The 23,262-nt window shown below is 43.4% G+C and overlaps 1 protein-coding gene across 1 annotated transcript in view; it reads left to right on the forward strand.

The window, feature by feature from the left end:
• The window catches only part of DCAF13 (DDB1 and CUL4 associated factor 13), a 56,683-nt gene extending 40,047 nt beyond the window's left edge, over nucleotides 1-16,636 (forward strand). The window contains exons 10-11 of the mRNA XM_073632085.1: nucleotides 14,151-14,314; nucleotides 16,131-16,636. Coding sequence (XP_073488186.1) covers nucleotides 14,151-14,314; nucleotides 16,131-16,218 — 252 coding nt within the window. The 3' untranslated portion in view covers nucleotides 16,219-16,636. The remainder of the gene's footprint in view (nucleotides 1-14,150; nucleotides 14,315-16,130) is intronic.
• Nucleotides 16,637-23,262: the final 6,626 nt, after the last annotated feature.

Below are 23,262 nucleotides of genomic sequence, written 5' to 3' on the forward strand. Positions count from 1 at the left end.
GCTCCTTCTAGCGTTAGAGCGACTTTTGTCGCAGGAGGTCATTATGATAGTTCCCGCAAAGGACCAGGGATTGGGCTTCTATTCCAACCTTTTTACGGTCCAAAAGCCAAATGGGGATGTCAGGCCCATTTTGGACTTAAGGGATCTGAACTGATTCCTAAGGATTCAATCCTTCCGCATGGAATCAATTCGAACAGTAGTTCCCACCCTGCAGGGAGGAGAATTTCTGGCATCAATAGACATCAGAGATGCATATCTGCATGTGCCCATTTTTCCTGCTCATCAGAAGTTTCTGCGCTTCGAGGTAGGAGGGCGCCATTTCCAGTTTATGGCTCTGCCCTTTGGGATAGCCACTGCACCTCGAGTGTTCACAAAGATCTTGGCTCCTCCTCTGGCCAGATTAAGGGCTCAGGGTATAGCTGTCATAGCATACCTAGACGACCTGCTCTTGATAGACCGGTCGGTAGCCTCTTTGAATGGAAACTTGAGGACCACGGTCAGGTATCTAGAACACCTGGGTTGGATCCTCAACTTAGAAAAGTCTTTCCTAAAACCAGTAAGAAGACTGGAATATTTAGGTCTGATTATACATACAAGCCAGGAGAAAATATTTCTACCCCAGGCAAAGATCACTGCTTTGAGAGAGCTGATTCTGACAGTAAGGACCAAGAAGGGTCCCTCAGTCCGCCTTTGTATGAGGCTACTAGGGAAGATGGTGTCTTCATTCAAAGCAGTTCCCTATGCTCAGTTTCACTCAAGAATGCTGCAACACAGTATTCTGTCGACCTGGAACAAGAAGGTTCAGGCATTAGACTTTCCAATGCACCTGTCGCATGCGGTGCGTCAGAGCCTCAATTGGTGGCTCATACCCGAAAACCTGCAGAAGGGGAAATCCTTTCTACCGGTTACCTGGACGGTGGTAACAACAGATGCCAGTCTGTCAGGTTTGGGAGCAGTTCTGGAACAGGCTGCGGTCCAAGGAGTATGGTCCAAGACAGAGAGGACCTTACCCATCAACATTCTGGAGATCCGGGCGATACATCTAGCTCTAAAAGCCTGGACTATCAGGCTACAGGGTTGTCCGGTCAGGATCCAGTCCGACAATGCCACAGCAGTGGCTTATGTCAATCATCAGGGAGGCACCCGGAGCCGAGCTGCTCAAAAAGAGGTGAACCAGATCTTAGTCTGGGCAGAGATGCATGTGCCATGCATATCGGCAGTTTTCATCCCGGGAATAGAGAATTGGCAGGCGGACTATCTAAGTCGCCAGCAGTTACTTCCAGGGGAATGGTCTCTGCATCCCGACGTCTTTTGGGCCATATGCCAAAGATGGGGGGTTCCAGATGTAGATCTCTTTGCATCCCGATTCAACAAAAAGATAGACAGATTTGTGGCAAGGACAAAAGATCCTCTTGCATGCGGGACGGATGCGTTGGTGATTCCGTGGCATCGGTTCTCACTGATTTACGCATTCCCGCCTATTCTGCTACTACCACGACTCCTTCGCAGGATCAGGCAGGAAAGGAAGTCGGTACTTCTGGTGGCCCCCGCTTGGCCCAGAAGGACTTGGTATGCAGAAATAGTAAGGATGACAGTAGGTTCCCCGTGGACACTACCAGAACGCCCAGACCTGTTATCTCAAGGTCCAGTGTTCCATCCTGCCTTACAAACGATAAATTTGACGGTTTGGCTATTGAGACCCACGTTCTGAAGAGTCGTGGGCTCTCAGGTCCTGTCATATCTACCTTGATTAATGCAAGGAAGCCAGCTTCCAGGATGATTTATCATAGAGTCTGGAAAGCTTATATAACCTGGTGTGAATCCAGAGGTTGGCATCCCAGGAAATATGTCATAGGTAGAATCCTTGATTTTCTACAGATGGGATTAGAGATGAAGCTGGCCTTGAGTACCATCAAGGGCCAGGTCTCTGCTTTATCAGTATTATTTCAGCGGCCACTTGCTTCGCATTCTTTGGTCCGAAACTTTATGCAGGGGGTGATGCGTCTTAATCCTCCGGTTAAAGCGCCCCTAAACCCCTGGGACTTGAATTTGGTCCTGGCTGTGTTACAGAAACGGCCTTTTGAACCAATAAGTCAGATTCCTTTGGTCTTGTTGACAAGGAAATTAATTTTTCTGGTGGCCATCTCTTCTGCTAGAAGAGTATCAGAATTAGCAGCTCTTTCCTGTAAGGAGCCTTATTTGATTATACACAAGGATAGAGTGGTACTACGCCCTCATCCTAGTTTTTTACCGAAGGTGGTTTCTGATTTTCATTTAAACCAAGACATTGTTCTACCTTCCTTTTTTCCAGATCCCTGTTCTCCGGAAGAGTGATCTCTACATTCGTTGGATGTAGTAAGAGCAGTTAAGGCCTATCTAGGGGCAACTACTCAGATCCACAAGACGGATGTTTTGTTTGTGCTGCCAGAGGGTCCCAATAGAGGACAGGCAGCGTCAAAAGCTACCATTTCTAAATGGATTCGACAGTTGATCATTCAAGCTTACGGTTTGAAACAGAAGATTCCTCCGTTTCAGATCAGGGCACATTCCACAAGGGCTATTGGTGCTTCTTGGGCAGTGCATCACCGGGCCTCTATGGCTCAAATCTGCAAGGACGCAACCTGGTCTTCAGTTCATACATTCACCAGATTCTATCAGGTGGATGTGAGAAGGCATGAGGATATCGCCTTTGGGCGTAGTGTGCTGCAGGCAGCAGTACAGGGTCCTCAGGTCTGATTGCACCCTACTTGGTCGTGGTTCCCCCCCCTCAGGTAGCATTGCTCTGGGACATCCCATCAGTAATTACTGTGGCTCTGTGTCCCGTGATGTTCGAGAAAGAAAATAGGATTTTTTAAAACGGCTTACCTGTAAAATCCTTTTCTTTCGAAGGACATCACGGGACACAGAGGTCCCACCCCTCTTCTAATACACTATATTGCTTGGCTACAAAACTGAGGTATCCCTGCAAGGGGGAGGGATTATATAGGGGGTTGAACTTCCTGATAGGGTGTGCCAGTGTCCAATCACCAGTGATACCTATATAACCCATCAGTAATTACTGTGGCTCTGTGTCCCGTGATGTCCTTCGAAAGAAAAGGATTTTACAGGTAAGCTGTTTTTAAAAATCCTATTTTTCCACTATTCATTCCCATGCAATGCCTCATTTCATAAAGCTGAACACCATGATAAAACAAACGTCGTCAAATTACAAGAATCCTGAAGGTGCTTTAATCTTTGTGTACTTATTCCGGATCTATGAAATAGTCCAGCGTGAAAGGATGTCTGCCCTTTGAGACCAGTCTCTATTGCTCGCTCTCCTTGTGCAGGGGGACTGGTCTGGTATCCACCCCCTCCTGTAGTTTTTTTGCAGACAGCCTGCAGTGGGTGGGGCTGCTCTCTGTACAAGCTAAGTACAGCATTGTGATGTTACTTCTACTTTTATATGGTATTAACTGGATTTGCACAGGGATTTGGTGCACTCAAAGTGGATTTATATCATTTGTGGCTATTGAATAATATTTTAACATTTTTTTTATTGATTTATGCCTGGAGTTCACCTAACAATGTAGAGTGCCCATGCCAAGTAGCAGTGCTAAAGGAAAGAAGCAGTAAGTGTAAACCGAGGCAAACGCTTGTGGAAAAATCTGTCTATGGTTTGTTTAAATCATTTTGACTGTGTGCATGTTTTGCCTTTTTTTTTTTTTTTCCCTCACTTCCTGTCCTGATGACACCAGCAAAAAGGCAAAAAGGTACTGCCCATCTCTTGGAAGGATTTTTTTTTAGGGCCCATGCACACAGGCGTATTTGCAGGTGTATGGCCTATGGTGTAAAACATGCCAGTATTCGCAGCTTCAGGGAGCTCCCGCTGCGGTATAATTCTGCCCATATGAATGAATTACTAAATACGCTGTACACAGGTATACACATGTAAACTCCAGTACTTGCAATTTACACAAATATGGAAAATATGTGTGTAAAGTACCAGCATATACCCTTGTACTGTGTATTGTGTACACACGGCGCTGCTTGGTCCCACAACACCTTATCCCCCGCCCCCCCGCCAATGGCTCCTGCTGCTCTCAGTGAAGCCTGTGAATGTAGGAAGAGAGGACAGCGGGACTGCCAGTTAAGACATCGTTGGATCAAGAGTGGTGTCAGGTAAGTGTTCAGGGGTGGGGGAAGGTCGCACAGCAAGTAATAAAATGTTTTTTTCCTTAATGCAGGGAATGCATTAAAGTGGACCTTCAGTCATTTTTTCATCTTTCCATCTTTCCATATTTTGTTTCTGACAGTAAATACCTAATACATCCCACTTCCAGTTTCTTGTATAGTCATTAGCCTAGGCTTATGACATCATGCATATCTCTCTCTGTTTTTTTTGCAAATTTCATTAAGGCATGCAAAATTGCGTGGTTCTGTACACGTTCACAAAATGCTATAGTGTGCAGCCTTCAAAAAAAAAAGCTGGCAGCCCTTTAACTCGAGTTGTAGCTTGACACACTTGCATTGGTTATTATTTCTCTTATAGATTTCTCTACACCATGTTAGTTTGCCAAAAACTAAAAATCCCACAAATCGGTATCCTGATGTTTGGGTGCAGTTTGATAAACCACAACAACAAGAAAAGCTTCAAAACAATGTGAATAATTTATTGTGTTGTTCAGTTTTGTACTAATTACTTACAGGAGTCTTCTAGGTTAATGTGTTCATTTTCTGGCCACATGGAGGCGCTATCCAGCTTTTCACCACTGCGGGAGACTTAAGTCTCCTGTAAATAGCACTGTTTTTCAGTGTACAGGTCATTGCTCAACACTTTAACAAGAAAGCACAATTAATTGAATCCTAATTAGTTTTTCTCCTAGCAGGAGGCCAATGTAAATAGCCAAGAGCGCAGTTCTCTTCTAGCTGTTTAAAGACTAGGGGGGTTCTGCAGGGTATCTAAGGGTGGGGGGCTGGATATTACACTTAGTATCCAGTAGCAGTGAATGTGACTTTTATAAAAACAATAATAAAACAAATATTTTAAAATTAAATAATAAAAACAACAATAAAGGAAGATTCACCTGCAGTGAATAATTGATGTCAGATTCACTACTTTATATTTATACCCCATACAAGTCAAATCATCTTCCTTTTTTTTGTGTGATGTCTTTACATTCTATCTGATGGGCTTCAAGGCACTTGATTCTGGTTTTACGCTATTACAAAGACTAAATCCTGTCTATCCCCCCCCCCCCCCCCCCACTTCCTTATCCCATTCCATCCAATTAAAGCATCATATTGCTACGCAGTGATGAAGCAAAAAAAAAAGGTACAACTTATGTAGGAGTTATCTGCAGCACTCTCTCCTCCACAGCCTTCCTTAATACACTTATCAAAGGATATTTCTCCGCTTCCAGGAGGCAAAGGGTGGGGATCTAGTGTCACACACTGCACAGATCTGAGCGTAATCTGATACCTGAGTGGAGGGAATGGGCACACCCCCTCTTCCCCTCTACACAGTCTCATTGGAAGAAATGTGAAGCCGAGGCTGTCAATCACCTGCTGTGTGCTGGATGGGAGCAGGACTGTCTCCTAGGATTGCCTGGTGTCAGGAAAAACTGTTGGTAGTGGCTCATAACAGAGCAGACAAGATCCACACTAAATGCTATGGACTGAGGCAAGTACACGCTATATAAGGATATGCTTTGCTCATTTTTCATTTTAGGGTTTGCAGCCACTTTAAAGTGTATGATCACAATGTAAAAACCTATATTAATTTCTGCATTGTATTTAAATTATTTCTAAGCTAACCCCTTGGCGCCGGTCATCCGCAAATATGTGGCCTCTCAGCGCCTGGTCTTTAGCGCCGATGGGACTGCACAGTTGCATGAATTGCCCCCAAGTGAGTCACCTGCTGAGTCACCATCGCCAAGCCAATCACGGTGGTCACGTGATCTTAAGCCGCGGCCCGCCTCCTGGCATCCTAAACCTCTTAAACCACAGTCCATATTCCCATCGCATACATTCCTGAAATAAGCTCTTTAGGCTGCTAGGTGCTTTAGTGATCACCAGCTGTATACTGGAACCTACAGTATCTCACAAAAGTGAGTACACCCCTCACATTTTTGTAAATATTTTATTCTATCTTTTCATGTGACAACACTGAAGAAATGACACTTTGTTACAATGTAAAGTAGTGAGTGTACAGCTTGTATAACAGTGTAAATTTGCTGTCCCCTCAAAATAACTTAACACACAGCCATTAATGTCTAAACCGCTGGCAACAAAAGTGAGTACACCCCTAAGTGAAAATGTCCAAATTGGGCACAAAGTGTCAATATTTTGTGTGGCCACCATTATTTTCCAGCACTGCCTTAACCCTCTTGGGTGTGGAGTTCACCAGAGCTTCACAGGTTGCCACTGGAGTCCTCTTCCACTCCTCCATGACGACATCACAGAGCTGGTGGATGTTAGAGACCTTGCGCTCCTCCACCTTCCGTTTGAGGATGCCCCACAGATGCTCAATAGGGTTTAGGTCTGGAGACATGCTTGGCCACTCCATCACCTTTACCCTCAGCTTCTTTAGCAATGCAGTGTTAGTCTTGGAGGTTTGTTTGGGGTCGTTATCATGTTTGAATACTGCCCTGCGGCCCAGTCTCTGAAGGGAGAGGGATCATGCTCTGCTTCAGTATGTCACAGTACATGTTGGCATTCATGGTTCCCTCAATGAACTGTAGCTCCCCAGTGCCGGCAGCACTCATGCAGCCCCAGACCATGACACTCCCACCACCATGCTTGACTGTAGACAAGATACACTTGTCTTTGTACTCCTCACCTGGTTGCAGCCACACACGCTTGACACCATCTGACCCAAATAGGTTTATCTTGGTCTCATCAGAATCCATGTCCAAACTGTTTGTGGGCTTTCATCTTTAGAAGAGGCTTCCTTTTGGGACAACAGCCATGCAGACAAATTTGATGCAGTGTGCGGCGTATGGTGTGATCACTGACAGGCTGACCCCCCATCCCTTCAACCTCTGCAGCAGTGCTGGCAGCACTCATACGTCTATTTCCCAAAGACAACCTCTGCATATAACGCTGAGCATGCGCACTCAACCTCTTGACCATGACGAGGCCTGTTATGAATGGAATCTGTCCTGTTAAACCCCTGTATGGTCTTGGCCACCATGTTGCAGCTCAGTTTCAGGGTCTTTGCAATCTTCTTATAGCCTAGGCCATCTTTAAGGAGAGCAACAATTTTTGTTTCAGATCCTCAAAGAGTTCTTAGCCATGAGGAGCCATGTTGAACTTGCATTGACCAGTATGAGAGAGTGAGAGTGATAACACCAAATTTAACACACCTGCTCCCTATTCACACCTGAGACCTTGCAACACTAACGAGTCACATGACACCAGGGAGGGAAAATGGCTAATTGTGCCCAGTTTGGATATTTTTTACTTAGGGTTGTACTTACTTTTGTTGCCAGCGGTTTAGACATTAATGGCTGTGTGTTGAGTTATTTTGAGGGGACAGCAAATTTACACTGTTATACCAGCTTTACACTCACTACTTTACATTTTAGCAAAGTGTAATTTCTTCAGTGTTGTCACATGAAAAGATAGAATAAAATATTTACAAAAATGTGAGGGGTGTACTAACTTTTGTGAGATACTGTATATGATATGTAGATATTCGCCAGCACACGAAGGATCATCAATTTCACCCAAGAGTTTTTTTTTATTCGAGAAAGATCACAAAGCAGTGTAGCGCAAGGTTTGGGAAGCCACGCAGGACCCCTTTATCAGGCATGTGACCTCTTAGAGGGGCAGGAGGCGTTGACGCTACGAGGTTAATCTGGATGATCTTAAAGTTTTGTAAACTTACTTTGTGAAGATCCCCACACATTTTCTATTTTGAATTCTGTAACATGTAGTCACTGTGCCTCGTAAGTAGGCACTGCGGTGTCACTCATTTGACAGAGCCTACCTTCTACATTATGGAGGTGGAGGAGTTACAGGACCTGTCAAAACTTTCAGCGCTGCTCCATGCAAGAGCATAATATGGTGTGGTCCCCCGCAGGTGATCAAGAAAGAGGGTGCTGGCATCCAGTTTCATAAATCCAGGGTGTCAGTAAGAAAGGTATAAGACACCGCTCAAACAACTCGATCCATGTTAGGTGTAAATGATGGCCTCAGCCAGCGCTGCTCCACTGACCACACCCTATGACGCATTTCGCCTTGCCCAGCAGGTCTTAGTCATAGAGGTGTCGGTACAGGAATTGCTGCTTTCAGGCAGCAAGGTACCATGGGATATGTAGTCCTTATCGTAAAAAGAGTAGAAGCTGCAAAGCATGCAGGGAAAGTTCTGGAAAGAGACTGCCAGCAGACAGGCAGAACTCACAACCTAACAGGAGATTTTTAAAGTAAGTTTATATTTGATTGTCAAATATAAGTATTGTTTTTATTGTAATTACAATGCTGATGATATCAAATGAAAGTGTATGCTGTGACCATCCTATAATATGACCACTCCTTCTGGAAATGCTAATTGCCTGGCTAACATGTTGACTATCTTGATTGAATATTCTAAAATGATGACCCAGAATAGATATGCATATAAGGACTTCTGAATTCAAAAAGTATTGAAGCCAAAAGACTAGGGTAACTGCCAGGCAACAGACATTGTTTTAAAAGGAGGTAATGGCAGCCCCTGTGTTTCTTTTATGACATGTACTTCAAAAAACACACCTATTAGCCTTACTTAAGGGCCCGTACACACGATCAGAAAATCGTATGAAAAATACTGCTTTAGAATCGATCATACGATAATCATTCTAATCGTTAGTACGAAGCTTTTCTAAAGCTGATCACAACAATTGCTGCAAAATTATCCAATGGCATATGCACGAAAATGCTTCTGGTACAATACCAGATCATACAAAATGTGTTTAATCAGTACAGTAGTCGTCTTAAAATACAATAGAAATACACTACGACACATTATGTCACTTCCGAATATTTATTTTGTTCGAGATTTTTTTGTAACTTTAGTAACTCCTTTATTTTCAATATGAGACTAGCATGCAAAAAAAACAGGTGATCATTCCTTTGTTCACAATAAGTCAGGCCAGCCACTTCACACGGACCAACAGAAGTAAGTGGAGATCATTGAAATAGCGGTGTCTACTGTAGTGATTTTTAGCTTCCGGGGGTATCCGTATGGTATATACATGGTTACATTGGTCCAAGCTGGATCAATGTACTATGTATAATATAGCCATACTTGCAATTCTTCTTTAACCACTTGCCGCCCGGCCTATAGCAGAATGACGGCCAGGCGGTGGTTCCGTTATCCTAACTCTTTCAAGATAACAAGCCGGCGCGTGCCTGTGTCAGTCTAACTCACCGCAACTCCGATCTAGGTAAGGAGCCTCTGACCGAGGCTTTCAATCACAGCCAGTCAGAGGGAGGGAGTGGAGCTGAACAGCTATACCGTCTGTGAATGGACATGGGAAGCTGTGGCTCGGGAGAGAGCCTACTTGGGTGCCCCTATTGCAAGCTGCTTGCTCTGGGGCAGGAGGAAGGGGGCAGGAATGCCAGTGTGGGACCCGAGAAGAGGAAGATTGGGGCTGCTCTGTGCAAAACCACTGCACAGAGCAGATAAGTATGACATGTTTGTTATTTTTATTTTATTTATTTTTTTAAACTAAGACTTTAATACCACTTTAAATGGAGTTTTGGACTAAGAAAAAAAAACTAATTCTAGCTCAACTCCAGCTGAACAGTACCTGCTAATAGGGGATTTCAAGCTGTGAAATGGTACTACAGCTCTACCTGCATAGAAAAGACTTGGGCAGGCTGGCTCTGTTTGTTTTCAGGCCGTCCCCGGGTTACAAACATCCGACTTACAAATGGAAGGAGACGACAGGAAGTGAGTGGAAATCTACCCCTAGGAAGGGAAACTCACTCCTGTAAGAGTTATAATGGGAAAAAGGTGTCTTCACTGAAGCTTTATCACCAATCCTTGTTTCCACAACAACCCAAAATTTTCAAAATCCGATTGTCACAGGGGCAGAACGTGAGGTGAAATCTTCTGAACAGGGGAGCAGACAGCAAAACAAACATTACAGGGGTGTTATCCCTTCCCTATGCCAATCAAAAAACGTAAAAATTATTTTTTGGTTGGAGCTACACTTTAAAAATGTATAATAGCAATCAAGTGAAGCAGCGCTGTATATGTACACTCCTAGATCTTCAAAAAATGTCACAATACAATGTGCAAAAAAAATGCATTTTTTTTGCATGTTGTATTGTGACATTTTTCGAAGATTGCACTTTATTGGATATTTATGAATGTACATGTATAGCGCTGCTTCACTTGATTTGCTATTCTATAATTTTGGTGCTGGTGACACTATAGAAGTCTAGCGGCTATATACAGTATTTATTACACTTTTTATTTATTCTTATTTAACACCTTGAGTAGCGCACAAGTACCCCACTTGTTTATACTTAAAAAATGTACCTGTTCCGACATACAAATTCAACTTAGGAACAAACCTACAGACCCCATCTTGTTTGTAATCCGGGGACTGCCTGTACAGCATTCGATTGCTCTTCCTCTGCCAGTGCAGTATACGCCGATCAGATATGTGTGATGAAACAGTTAATCAGAGCCTCTTTGCTCACCATGTAATGCATTGTATGCATACATACAGGTTCTCGTCTACAAAACTGTTTAGGTTGTACTAAATCAGCAACAGCACTTTGCTCTTCCTCAATTAAATTAAAGAAAATCATTGCTTTTAATTAGAATAAAAGCCCTCTCACTCGGAAGCTGTTGACAACTTGCTGCACAATAGGGAAAAAAATGTTGGCTCTGTTTAGGCTGGCTCAGGAAGATGCCCGGGATTATGGTGTATTTGGGGGCTGTTAAGTATAGTTGGCAAATTACCTAGTATTTTTTTAAGGGATGTCAAAATAATTATGTCACTTAAAGGGGGTTTCATCTTAAAGCGTGCCTGTTTGCTATAACGCAGCCTCTTCGCTGCATGTTGGCCGCTGTGTGTATTCCACGCTTCGGGTATGTGCAATACTCACTTACCAACTGCACTCTGTGGTTGCTCCCACCAGTTCATACATAACTATAGGTTGCCCATCCTGGTGGGAGGAACCACATCATATGGTGGGGAAACTGTTTTTAATCCATCTGCCCAGTTAAATACCTGTAGCGGCTGGCAAAGAGGCATCATTTAAACAAACAGGACACCAGAAAGATACATTTAATTGCTTTTTTTTATTATTATTATCAGCAGGTATGCAATCATAAATATATCAAAAGTAACTTGTACTCACAGGGTAACTTTAAAGTAGATTTAAACCCTAACACAATGACATCTTAGCTTGCTATGGTACTTTGTATCATAAGCCATTGTTATTTCTTTCCTTTTAAAGTATGTTTGTTTTTTTTTTTTGTTTGTTTTTCTACATTTTTTTTTCTTTTATTTATTTATTTTCATTCTTTGTGGAATCTCAGTGCTGCTGATCTTCTTCTCCAGCCTGTCTGCAGCAACTTCCTGTCTCCATACATGCACCCCAGTTCTTGTCGTTGTTCAGGGCAGGCTTCTTGATAGTGAAAGCTTTTTTTTGCGAAATTTCTCCTGTAGGTCACGGGAGTACACTTAACTTTTGCCCTTCTGTGACCCAAAGTCACTATTGCCAGCAATCAGCTGATGTGGCATAGCCACTGCAGGCTCTGGAAGGGTCCCGACAATGTTGTCAGGATCCACTTTGCGGCCTGATTGACAGCTGGCTCCTCCTCTTGGTGTGAAGGGTGGGAGCCGGAGCCCCCTCCCCAGTTGGCCCCTTAGGGAGCTCTAGAGGGGCAGAATGGAGAGCAGTGACTGCCATCATGTCATCACTCAATTCTCAGTCTTAGAACCAACATGGGAGCATAGAGGTGAGTATTGATGGGTTTTTTGTTTGTGTGTTTTTTTTCTTTTTTTTTTTTTACCCCAAATTTCTGCTTTAAAGAGACTGAGAGTTAAAATTTTATGAGATTTTAGTGATTGAGATTATATCTACTTTTAATGAAGATTGCCACTTCCCCTTCTGCTAAATCACAGGATGGAACCCTCTCTTGTCCACTTTATTATCAGAAGTGACTGGCAGCAATAAGGCTATTACTTGCTTTTAATAATGGGTCGGTCTTTCAAGGTATGACAACTCTACTGATCTGTGGGTTAGAGGTGTAGAGGTTTTCCACATTTTCTGGGAAACTCTGAGCAGAAAAACTTTAATTTCAGTAAATTCCACAAAAGCCACAAGCAATATAAATCCACGTTGTGTGCATCAAATGCATTTTCATATCCAGTTATTACTTTGTAAAAATAGCAGTGACATCATCCCGTGTGTAAACATGCATTTTTCAGGTGCTTCTATTGAGGCCAATAGTAGGTAGGGCAGTGTACAGACGTCAGTAGTAGGTAGGGTAGTATCCAGGAGTCAGTAGTATGTAGGGCAGTGTACAGAGGTCGGTAGAATGTAGGACAGTGTACACAGGTCAGTGGAATGTAGGGCAGTGTACACAGGTCGGTGGTATGTAGGGCAGTGTACACAGGTCGGTGGTATGTAGGGCAGTGTACACAGGTCGGTGGTATGTAGGGCAGTGTACACAGGTCGGTGGTATGTAGGGCAGTGTACACAGGTCGGTGGTATGTAGGGCGGTGTACAGAGGTCGGTGGAATGTAGGGCGGTGTACAGAGGTCGGTAGAATGTAGGGCGGTGTACACAGGTCGGTGGTATGTAGGGCGGTGTACACAGGTCGGTGGTATGTAGGGCGGTGTACACAGGTCGGTAGAATGTAGGGCGGTGTACACAGGTCGGTAGAATGTAGGGCGGTGTGCACAGGTCGGTAGAATGTAGGGCGGTGTACACAGGTCGGTAGAATGTAGGGCGGTGTACACAGGTCGGTAGAATGTAGGGCGGTGTACACAGGTCGGTAGAATGTAGGGCGGTGTACACAGGTCGGTAGAATGTAGGGCGGTGTACAGAGGTCGGTAGAATGTAGGGCGGTGTACAGAGGTCGGTAGAATGTAGGGCGGTGTACAGAGGTCGGTAGAATGTAGGGCGGTGTACAGAGGTCGGTAGAATGTAGGGCGGTGTACACAGGTCGGTAGAATGTAGGGCGGTGTACACAGGTCGGTAGAATGTAGGGCGGTGTACACAGGTCGGTAGAATGTAGGGCGGTGTACACAGGTCGGTAGAATGTAGGGCGGTGTACACAGGTCGGTAGAATGTAGGGCGGTGTACACAGGTCGGTAGAATGTAGGGCGGTGTACACAGGTCGGTAGAATGTAGGGCGGTGTACAGAGGTCGGTAGAATGTAGGGCGGTGTACAGAGGTCGGTAGAATGTAGGGCGGTGTACAGAGGTCGGTAGAATGTAGGGCGGTGTACAGAGGTCGGTAGAATGTAGGGCGGTGTACAGAGGTCGGTAGAATGTAGGGCGGTGTACAGAGGTCGGTAGAATGTAGGGCGGTGTACAGAGGTCGGTAGAATGTAGGGCGGTGTACAGAGGTCGGTAGAATGTAGGGCGGTGTACAGAGGTCGGTAGAATGTAGGGCGGTGTACAGAGGTCGGTAGAATGTAGGGCGGTGTACAGAAGTCAGTAGAATGTAGGGTAGTGCGCAGAGAACTGGGTTGAGCAGGACAGGGGGTCAGGAGGAGATGGTACAATGGGTTTAAGAGGGCACACTGCAGTGGGGTTAGGAGGGCACAAAAGCAGTTTCCTGATGCAAAGAGGCACAGGGAAACTGCTGTAGCAGATCTACTTGTTGTGGTGCACTGGTCCTCCACCTGGCTGTCCTCTTTTCCATCCCAGTTGATGATGCCCACATAACAGCTCCTTGGTGGTAATATGTGTGTGTGGGGGGGGGGGGGGGGGGGGTGAGGTGAGGTGGTGGAGATCAGTGCACTAAGCTCAGGTTTGTTGGACAAGAGCTCGAACCCGCCCAAGCTATTCTGACTGAAAACTGTCAAAGCTGACAGAATCATAGGAGGCAGAGGCATTCCCTTTTGGTAGCAAAATAAAATCAAAAAGGCTTTGTGGTTTGTCACAGTCTATCGTAGAATCTGTCCATGTAAGCCTTTTATATTTTGTTTATTTTAGCTGACGCCACGCGAGAAGGCCGCTCAGAACTACAACCAGAAGCTGAAGGAAAAATTCCAGCATCACCCACAAATCAAGAGAATTTCAAGACACAGACACCTCCCCAAATCTATATACAGCCAGATAAAGGAGCAGCGCATTATGAAGGAAGCCCGTCGCAAGAAGTATGTAAACATTTTTGGTTGTCACCTGAAGTATTGTACTTGTGTACAAAACGAACATAAAATGTGTCAGTTTTGGTTGAAAAGTCTAATTTTATATTTGGAAGGGTTTTACAAAACTTCAATACAGATTCCTTCCTTTTGAGGTTCATGTGCACAGACTAAAATTGGAATTTTTTTTTGGCCTAGCGTTAATCTTCTGGTGCTTTCCCATGCTGGGGAGCAGTGTACAGGCTGCTCTACCAGTGAATGGTTGTACATGACCGTACCCTTATAAATGTCAATGCTTCATTGCATTGGCATTTATCCCCTCATTTGTGTCCGTGTGTGAACTGTTACTGCTATAACTATATATAACTATATTGTCAAAAGTGATTTGAGCAAAGGTTTGTATGGCTCAGAACAGAGGAAAACAAAGTCTTTCAAAGACTTTGGAAGTTTGCAGTCAGGGTGTCCAAGCCGAGGTGTCCTCCCTGCCTTTACACGCACATGAACTTTAATGGCATCCCAGTCTTAGTCTGTAGGGTTCAATATTGAGTTGGCCCTCCCTTTGCAGCTATAACAGCTTCAACTCTTCTGGGAAGGCCGTCCACAAGGTTTAGGAGTGTGTCTATGGCAGGGTTTCTCAACTCCAGTCCTCAAGGCGCCCCAACAGGTCATGTTTTCAGGATTTCCATTATTTCGCACAGGTAATTTGATCAGTTTCACTGCCTTAGTAATTACCACAGCTGTTTCATCTGAGGGAAATCCTGAAAACATGACCTGTTGGGGCGCCTTGAGGACTGGAGTTGAGAAACACTGGTCTATGGGAATGTTTGACCATTCTTCCAGAAGAGCATTTGTGAGGTCAAGCACTGAGAAGGCCTGGCTCACAGTCCCCACTCTAATTCATCCCAAAGGTGTTCTGTCGGGTTGAGGCAGGGCCAGTCATGTTCCTCCACCCAAAACTCCTCATCCATGTCTTGTTCATGACAAATATACTGTGCACTGCATGTGCACTTCAAGTGCATTTGCTCTAGATCTGAGGGGGAGCTCTTTTGGTTTCTATCATCCAATCATGTACAAGCAAAAATGCTATTGTGTGGGTTTTTTTGGTTTTTTTTTATTTCCTTGTATGTAATTGAGTATTCTTTGCAAGGTGAAGCTTTACCTTGTTTACAAAGCTCTGGAGCAAGTGCGCTTGCAGTGCACAGTATATTTGCCCTTAGTAAATCAACCCCAATGTGTTATAAGGTATATCATTTTATGTGGCTTGCAACATTACCTTCCAGCCTGTGTCCAGCACAATCCTGATGTCATAGAATATTTATGGATGATGGAAGATGGACTCTTAGTTTCAGATACAGAACTACTCTAATGCTGATCTTGTTCTCCCATAAAACCTCTCATTTGGTTCTAAGGCTCTGTTCACATTACCGCGACTTGTGAGACCCCAAGTCATGTGACATGTGAAATCCCATGTTAGTCAATGAGAGCTGTCTTTAATTAGCACACTCCGACTTCAGAAAAGGTTCCTGTACTACTTCAAGGCGACTTCTATTCTATACTTCTATCAAAGTGGTACTCCAGTCGCCAGGAAGTCGCCTGACAGTCGCACCGCAAGTCATGTGATTTTCAAACAATAGCATTGTGAACCAAGCCTTATTTTTTTAACTTAACAGTTGTCCATAGGAAAACGGTGATTAGAAACTGCTAGGAATGTTGATGCGATCATTATAATTCATAAATATGCTGTGAAGTTTATTTTTAGCATCTGTATTAGCAAGAAGAGTGTTCCAAAATATTATTCACAATTTATGAACTGTAATCTCCTTTACAGGGATGTGAATCGTCGCAAACACAGCAAAGCGGGCACAGTGCCAATTTTATCAGAGAAGCAGAAGCCTGTGGTGGCCGTGGTGGACTAAGGCTGTCCTTTGCCGTGTCAGTTTGTGGATATAGGGGCACAGTATTTCTTTCAATGCTTTTGGGACTGGGACAGCAAACCCAAAAATCTATTTTTCATATCTGGGCAGAGTCATCCAGAAACATGTCTGTTTGGGTTGTTTGGAATATCCCTTGTAAAATGTTGGTTTTATTTTCAAAAACCTATATGAACATGTGACTTAAAAGACACCTCATTGTTAAAAAGTAACGGGGGATGTGAGTGCTGCGGGATTGGGGGAGAAGGTCTTCTCCACTCAGACATCACTTTGTACTACAATTTTAAAGCATGACATGTTTGGCATCTATTTACTTGGCGTAACATAATTTTTACCAAAAAATTGGGTATTGTATTGTGTTTGTGTTCACCAAAATTCATTAAAGTGTATATTTTCCAAAAAACTTGTGTTTGAAAAATCGCTGTGCAAAATAGGGATTACAACACCCACCATTTTATTCTCTAGGGCCTGTGCCTAAAAACATATTTATTGTTTGGGGTTCTAAGTAATTTTCTAGCAAATGCAGAATTATCAGAATTGGCTTTGGCAGATAGTGGTTAAAATGAACCTTTATTTCTATTGTGACAAATTCCCCTTTAAGTGAATTTGCAATTGTGTTTTCTTCACACTAACACAATTCATTAGGACTAATGTATACACACATTTTTGTAGATTAAAAGTTCAATGGAGAAAAAAGTAACTTTTTTTCCTCCATGGAAGTGCTGTTCCTGCTCTCTCACACTGTAGTGTTCTGTGCTGGCAGAGCTGAGTAATAGCCACACACACCCATCAGCACAAGTATCTTCACACAGACTTGTAGTGTAAAAAAGAGAGAGAGGTGTGTGTGTGTCAGAGCAGGGTTGTTAAAATGGAAGTTTAAAAAAACAAAAAGCTTGGGAACGGGAAGGTTTCTTTTATTGCATACATACCCCGGGGTCTATTTATAAAAAGCTCCTCATGCAAGAGTCACAAATGATACCCTGTACCCAAAATAAATTTGCATTCTTTTTTTCCCACAAATAGAGCTTTCTTTTGGTGGTATCTGATCACCTCTGCGGTTTTTATATTTTACGCTATAAACAAAAAAAATCAAGGGGTTAATTGTGTTCCCTCACTATGTTCTAACTATTTGGGGATGGGAGTGACTAGGAGAGGAGACATATTGTTTTTCCTACTTAGTAGGAACAAACAATATGTTTCCTCTTCCCTGCCAGCACAGGGATTTGTGTGTTCACACACACAAATCCCCGTGCTGGCGATCGTGCCCACCGGCCAAGTGCATCGGGTCCCCCACCGTGCAGCAGGCACGCGCGCGCCCTCTGGTGGCTGAAAAAGAGTTGGACGTACCCGTATGGGATTTCACCCAGGGGAGCCATTCTGCCGTAGTATATCTGCGTGAGCCGATCGGGAACTGGTTAAGCTTCCTGACCGCCCCACATACATTTACTGCAGTAAGGCAGCCCTTAAGCGTGAAATCACATACCTGTACGTGATTTCGATTTCCGGGTCTGGGGTGCACGCGCCGGTGACCCGCTCCTGCTGTGACTGGACACAGCGGGAGCCAATCAGCGGGTCCGGCACCCTGCGATCGCTATCGAGAGAGGCAGAACGGTGATCTGCCCATGTAAACAAGGCAGTTCGTCGTTCTGTCAGGGGAAGATGGAGATCCTAAGCAGAAACACCTATGTCTTCCCTCAGTCAAAGCACATCCCCCACAGTTAGCAAACACTCCCAGGGAATACATGTAACCCTTTGATCGCCCCTGATGTTAACTCCTTCCCTGCCAGTGTCATTAGTACAGTGACAGTGCTTTTTTTTTTTTTTTTTAAGCACTGATCACTGTATTGGTGTCATAGGTGCCCAAAATTATCACTTAGTGTCAGATTTGTCTGCCGCAATGTCGCAGTCTCGATACACTGACCGCCGCCAAAAATAAAAATTCCATAAATATATCCCATAGTTTGTAGACGCTATAACTTTTGCACAAACCAATCTATAAGCTTATTGGGATTTTTTTTTTTTACCAAAAACATGTAGCAGAATACATATTGGCCTAAATTGATGAAATAATTTGATTTGTTTTTTTGTTTTTTAAATATTGGATGTGTTTTATAGCAGAAAGTAAAAAATAATATCTTTTTTTTCAAAACTGTTGGTCTTTTTTTTGTTTATAGCACAAAAAATAAAAACCGCAGAGGTGATCAAATACCACCAAAAGAAAGCTCTATTTGTGTAAAAAAAAAATTATAGAAATATAATTTGGGTACAGCGTCGCACGACCTTGCAACTGTCAGGTAAAGTAACACAGTGCCGTATCGCAAAAAAATGTCCTGGTCAGGAAGGGGGGGGTAAACCTTCCAGAGCTGAAGAGGTTAATATATGTGAAATGGTGTTTTATGTTGTTAAAAGAATAGTTCTTCTTTACAAAAAAAAACTGCCTATGCAGGTAAGGGATGTTTGTAGATTAACCGCTTCCTGACCAACTGCCGCAGTTATACTGCGACAGGTTGGCTTCCCTGCACGAGCTGTCGTAGCTGTACGTCGGCTTGTGGGGTTGGGATAGCAAGCGCGCGTGCGCCTGCTGCACAGCGGGGGTGCCGGTGCTCGTGGCCGACGGTCGTAAGCAGGAGAGACAGAACAGGGACGAGTGTGTGTAAACACACACTTCCCTGTTCTGTTCTGACAAGAGTAACAGATCGTGAGTTCCTATTAGCTAGAAACCACGATCCGTCACTTCCTCTAGTCAGTCCCCTCCCCCTTCAGTTAGAATCACCTCCCAGGGAACACAGTTTACCCCTTGATCGCCCCTGCCAGTGACATTTTTACAGTAATCAATGCAATTTTATAGCATTGATCACTGTATTAATGCCAATAGTCCCAAAAATGTGTTAAAATTGTCCGATGTGTCTGCCATACTGTCGCAGTCCGCCATAATGTCGCAGATAAAAATTGCAGATCGCCGCCATTACTAGTAAAAAAAAAATAATAATAATAAAAATGCTATAAATCTGTACCCTATTTTGTAGACGCTATAACTTTTGCGCAAACCAATCAACATACGCTTATTTTTTTTTTTTTTTACCAAAAATATGTAGAATAATGCATATCGGCCTAAACTGAGGAAAAAAAAATTTTTTAGATATTTTTGGGGTATATTTATTATAGCAAAAAGTAAAAAATAATGCGTTTGTTTCAAAATTGTCGCTCTTTTTCTGTTTATTGTGCAAAAAATAAAAAACGCAGAGGCGATCAAATATCACCAAAAGAAAGCTCTATTTGTGGGGAAAAAAGGACGTCAATTTTGTTTGGGTACAACGTCGCACGACTGCGCAATTGTCAGTTAAAGCGTCGCAGTGCCCAATCGCAAAAAGTGCTCTGGTCAGGAAGGGGGTAAATTCTTCTGGGGCTGAAGTGGTTAAAACAAACTGTGCAGCTCTGACTAAAGATGAATAATACCCTTGTTATAGGTATAGGCCTTTTACATACCTTATGAAGACTGGAATACTCCCAGGATGTTGCTATGGGAGGCCTAGTCAACACTGCTCACCTCCACCATCACAGTGAGTGAGCTCTTTCTCTGATTCAAACCCCCTCACATTCTCTTTCTCTTTCTCTCCCCCGATTCAGTAGTTCTGAGCTCAGGGTTTGAGAGTTCTCTCCTGTGATGATGGAGGTGAGCAGTGATGACTAGGCCTCACTTAGCAACGTCCTGGGAGTATTCCAGTCAGGCTTCATAAGGTATGTAAATGGCCTACACCTATAACAAGGGTATTATTCAACTGTAGTCAGAGCTGCACAGTTTGCTTTATCTATAGATGCCCCTTATCTGTGATTAAGGTGAACTATCCCTTTAAAGTTATCTTTTACAAGGCAAATGGAACATTTTTTGTCATATCCTGCTTATTCCAATGTTGTCAAATTCAATCATATTAGAATGTGTTAACTGTTAAAGATGTTAGTATATGCATTTCTCTGGTGAAAATACCCCAAGAACATTCAATCAAAAAAGAAAATACACTAACAACATCCAATGTTGTCCAATTCGTACAACAGCCACAGCTTTATACATTGGTTAATTGACACAGAACAAATGCGCATGATGTTTTTCTGGATGAAGATTTTTTTTTTTTTTTTTATAATAGTCCCCAGAGGTCTCCCTTGCAATAAAAGCTTATTACCTTCCTGTTTACAAACCTCTGTATAATGTACAATGATCTGGCATGCTTAGCTCAGTGTACATTCAATGCGTGCAGAGATGAATTAACTGCTGTGCGCATAGGCTGGAGTAACATCAGTACTGTTATTACCAATTTGAGGCAGGATTTGCATCATCGAATCCCAACCATGACACTACCTGCCTGGAGTTTGCATGTTCTCCCTGTACCTGCGTGGGTTTCCTCCAGGTACGCCGGTTTCCTCCCACACTCCAAAGACATGTAGGTAGGTTAATTGGCTTCTGTATAAATTGGCCCTAGTATATGAATGTGAGTTTAAGGACCTTAGATTGTAAGCTCCTTGAGGGTAGAAACCGATGTGAATGTACAATGTATATGTAAAGCGCTGCGTAAATTGACGGCGCTATTTAAGTACCTGAAATAATAATAATCCCAGACCAGCCAATCCAAAAAAGTAGAAGAGTAGGTGAAAATAGCTGCGCTACCCCTCCCCTATAGTGAGTATTTATTTATATATATATATAAATGCAATCATCAAAGTGCAAATAATGCTGTAAATAAAGTGCAAACTGGGAGTAATTAACCCTGGAAAGGGACCAGGCTTCAGCAAAGAGGAGAGAGCAGCCCTGCAGTGTGGAAAGCCATTGGGTTGTTTATCCGGACATCTCCAATAAATATTCCTCACCGGCCAGGTAAACAGGGGTACTCCTTTGGGGGTAAGTGCTAAATAAAAGGAAAACCATGAGCCTAGTATCTTCAGCAAACATATATGGAGCTTTGTGTATGGGGACCTACCATGAGAGGCTGACCAGAGATACTGAGCACATTTTTACCTACCTCAGTGTAAACTCAGGAGGTCAACAACTTGTGGTGAGTACTTTTGGTCATAAATTGGAGCACTTAAGCACTATTTGCACTTTAATGGACTGTTAGCACTTTATTTACAGCATTGTTTGCCCTTTGATGGTTGCATTAATATACACTTTTTATTTATAAATATAAAATCACTATAGGGGAGGGGTAGTGCAGCTATTTTCACTTACTGTTTCTGGTTTGTGTTATCACAACCTATTAGCAGCAGCTTCCCAATATTATTATTATTATCAGTATTCACTATTATGGGTTTTGCATGAGTTAAGGTCAGAGGTAGCACAAATCCAAAGCACTTGTATATCAAAGCGAATTTCCCCAAAAGAAATAATGGAAACTCCGATACTTCGTTCCACAACCATTTATTCATGAGTCCTTCAGTTTATAGTCCATATAAAAAGATTATAGCAATGTGATGGCAGCCTCCACAAGAGGATTAGAAGCAAAATCCAGCAGGATCTACAGAGTATAAAAGAGAAGAGAGGCGCCTCTAAGGCCCCTTTCACACTGGGGCGGTAGGGGGCGTCGGCAATAAAACAGCGCTATTTTTAGCGCTGTTTTACCACGGTATTCGGCCACTAGCGGTGCGGTTTTAACCCCCCGCTGGTGGCCGGAAAAGGGTTAAATCCACTCGTATAGCGCGGCTGTCCCATTGATTTCAATGGGCAGGAGCGGTTTAGGAGCGGTGAATACCTGTCAGCCACTCCAAAGATGCGGCTGACAGGAGATTTTTTCTTCTCCTGCCAGCGCACCGCTTAGTGTGAAAGCCCTCGGGCTTTCACACTTAACAAACAGCGGAGGCTGTTTTGGGGCGGTTTGCAGGCAGTATTTTTAGCGCAATAAGGCCTGCAAACCGCCACAGTGTGAAAGGGGCCTAAGTGTAGCAACATGGTTACATTTAACCAGTTGCCAACCAGCCGCCGTCATTTTACAGCGGCAGGTCGGCACAATCCCACGAGCCGTCGTAGCTATACGTCTGTTCCTGCACTTCGGGAGTGCTGACGGTCGCGGTGACTGCCGGCCACGAGTGATTGCGGGCACGAGAGGCAGAACACAGAAGTGTGTGTGTGTGTGTAAACACACAAATCCCTGTTCTGCTCTGTGAGGAGAGACAGATCGTGTGTTCCTAATAGCTATAATTTCCTCTAGGTCAGTCCCCATCATCTATAGTTCGAAACACACACAGAGAACACAATTAACCCCTTGATCGCCCCCTAGTGTTAACCCCTTCCCTACCAGTGACATTTTTACAGTAATCGGTGCATTTTTATAGCACTGATCGCTGTATAAATGCCAATGTGTCGAAACTTGTCAAAAGTGTCCGATGTGTCCGCCATAATGTCGCAGTCCCGATAAAAATCGCAGATCACAGCCATTACTAGTAAAAAAAAAATAATAAAAATGCTATAAATCTATCCCCTATTTTGTAGACGCTATAACTTTTGCGCTTATTGCGATTTTTTTTTTTTTTACCAAAAATATGTAGAAGAATACATATCGGCCTAAACTGAGAAAAAAATTGCTTTAAAAAAAAAAAAATAGCAAAAAGTAAAAAATATTGTGTTTTTTTTTTTTTTCAAAATTGTCACTCTTCTTTTTGTTTATAGCACAAAAAATAAAAACCGCAGAGGCGATCAAATACCAATAAAAGAAAGCTCTATTTGTGGAAAAAAAAGGACATCAATTTTGTTTGGGTTCAGCGTCGCAGGACCTTGCAATTGTCAGTTAAAGCGACGCAGTGCCGAATCGCAAAAAATGACCTGGTCATTCAGCAGCCAAATCTTCCGGGGCTGAAGTGGTTAATGAAGGTACAACATTTAGCAACTCACATGATTGATGATTAAAAGAGGCACATCTATGTATGCAGGCATCCGGAGTAAAGCTGTCCATATAGACCATCCCCCGCACCACCGGCTCTCGCTGCTGTCAGTCTGCAATCATGACCAGGAATACTACCCTGCAGTAGAGCGATTTGAAAGCGAGA

Source organism: Aquarana catesbeiana, linkage group LG05, assembly GCF_042186555.1.
Source record: "Aquarana catesbeiana isolate 2022-GZ linkage group LG05, ASM4218655v1, whole genome shotgun sequence".
NCBI lineage: Eukaryota > Metazoa > Chordata > Amphibia > Anura > Ranidae > Aquarana > Aquarana catesbeiana.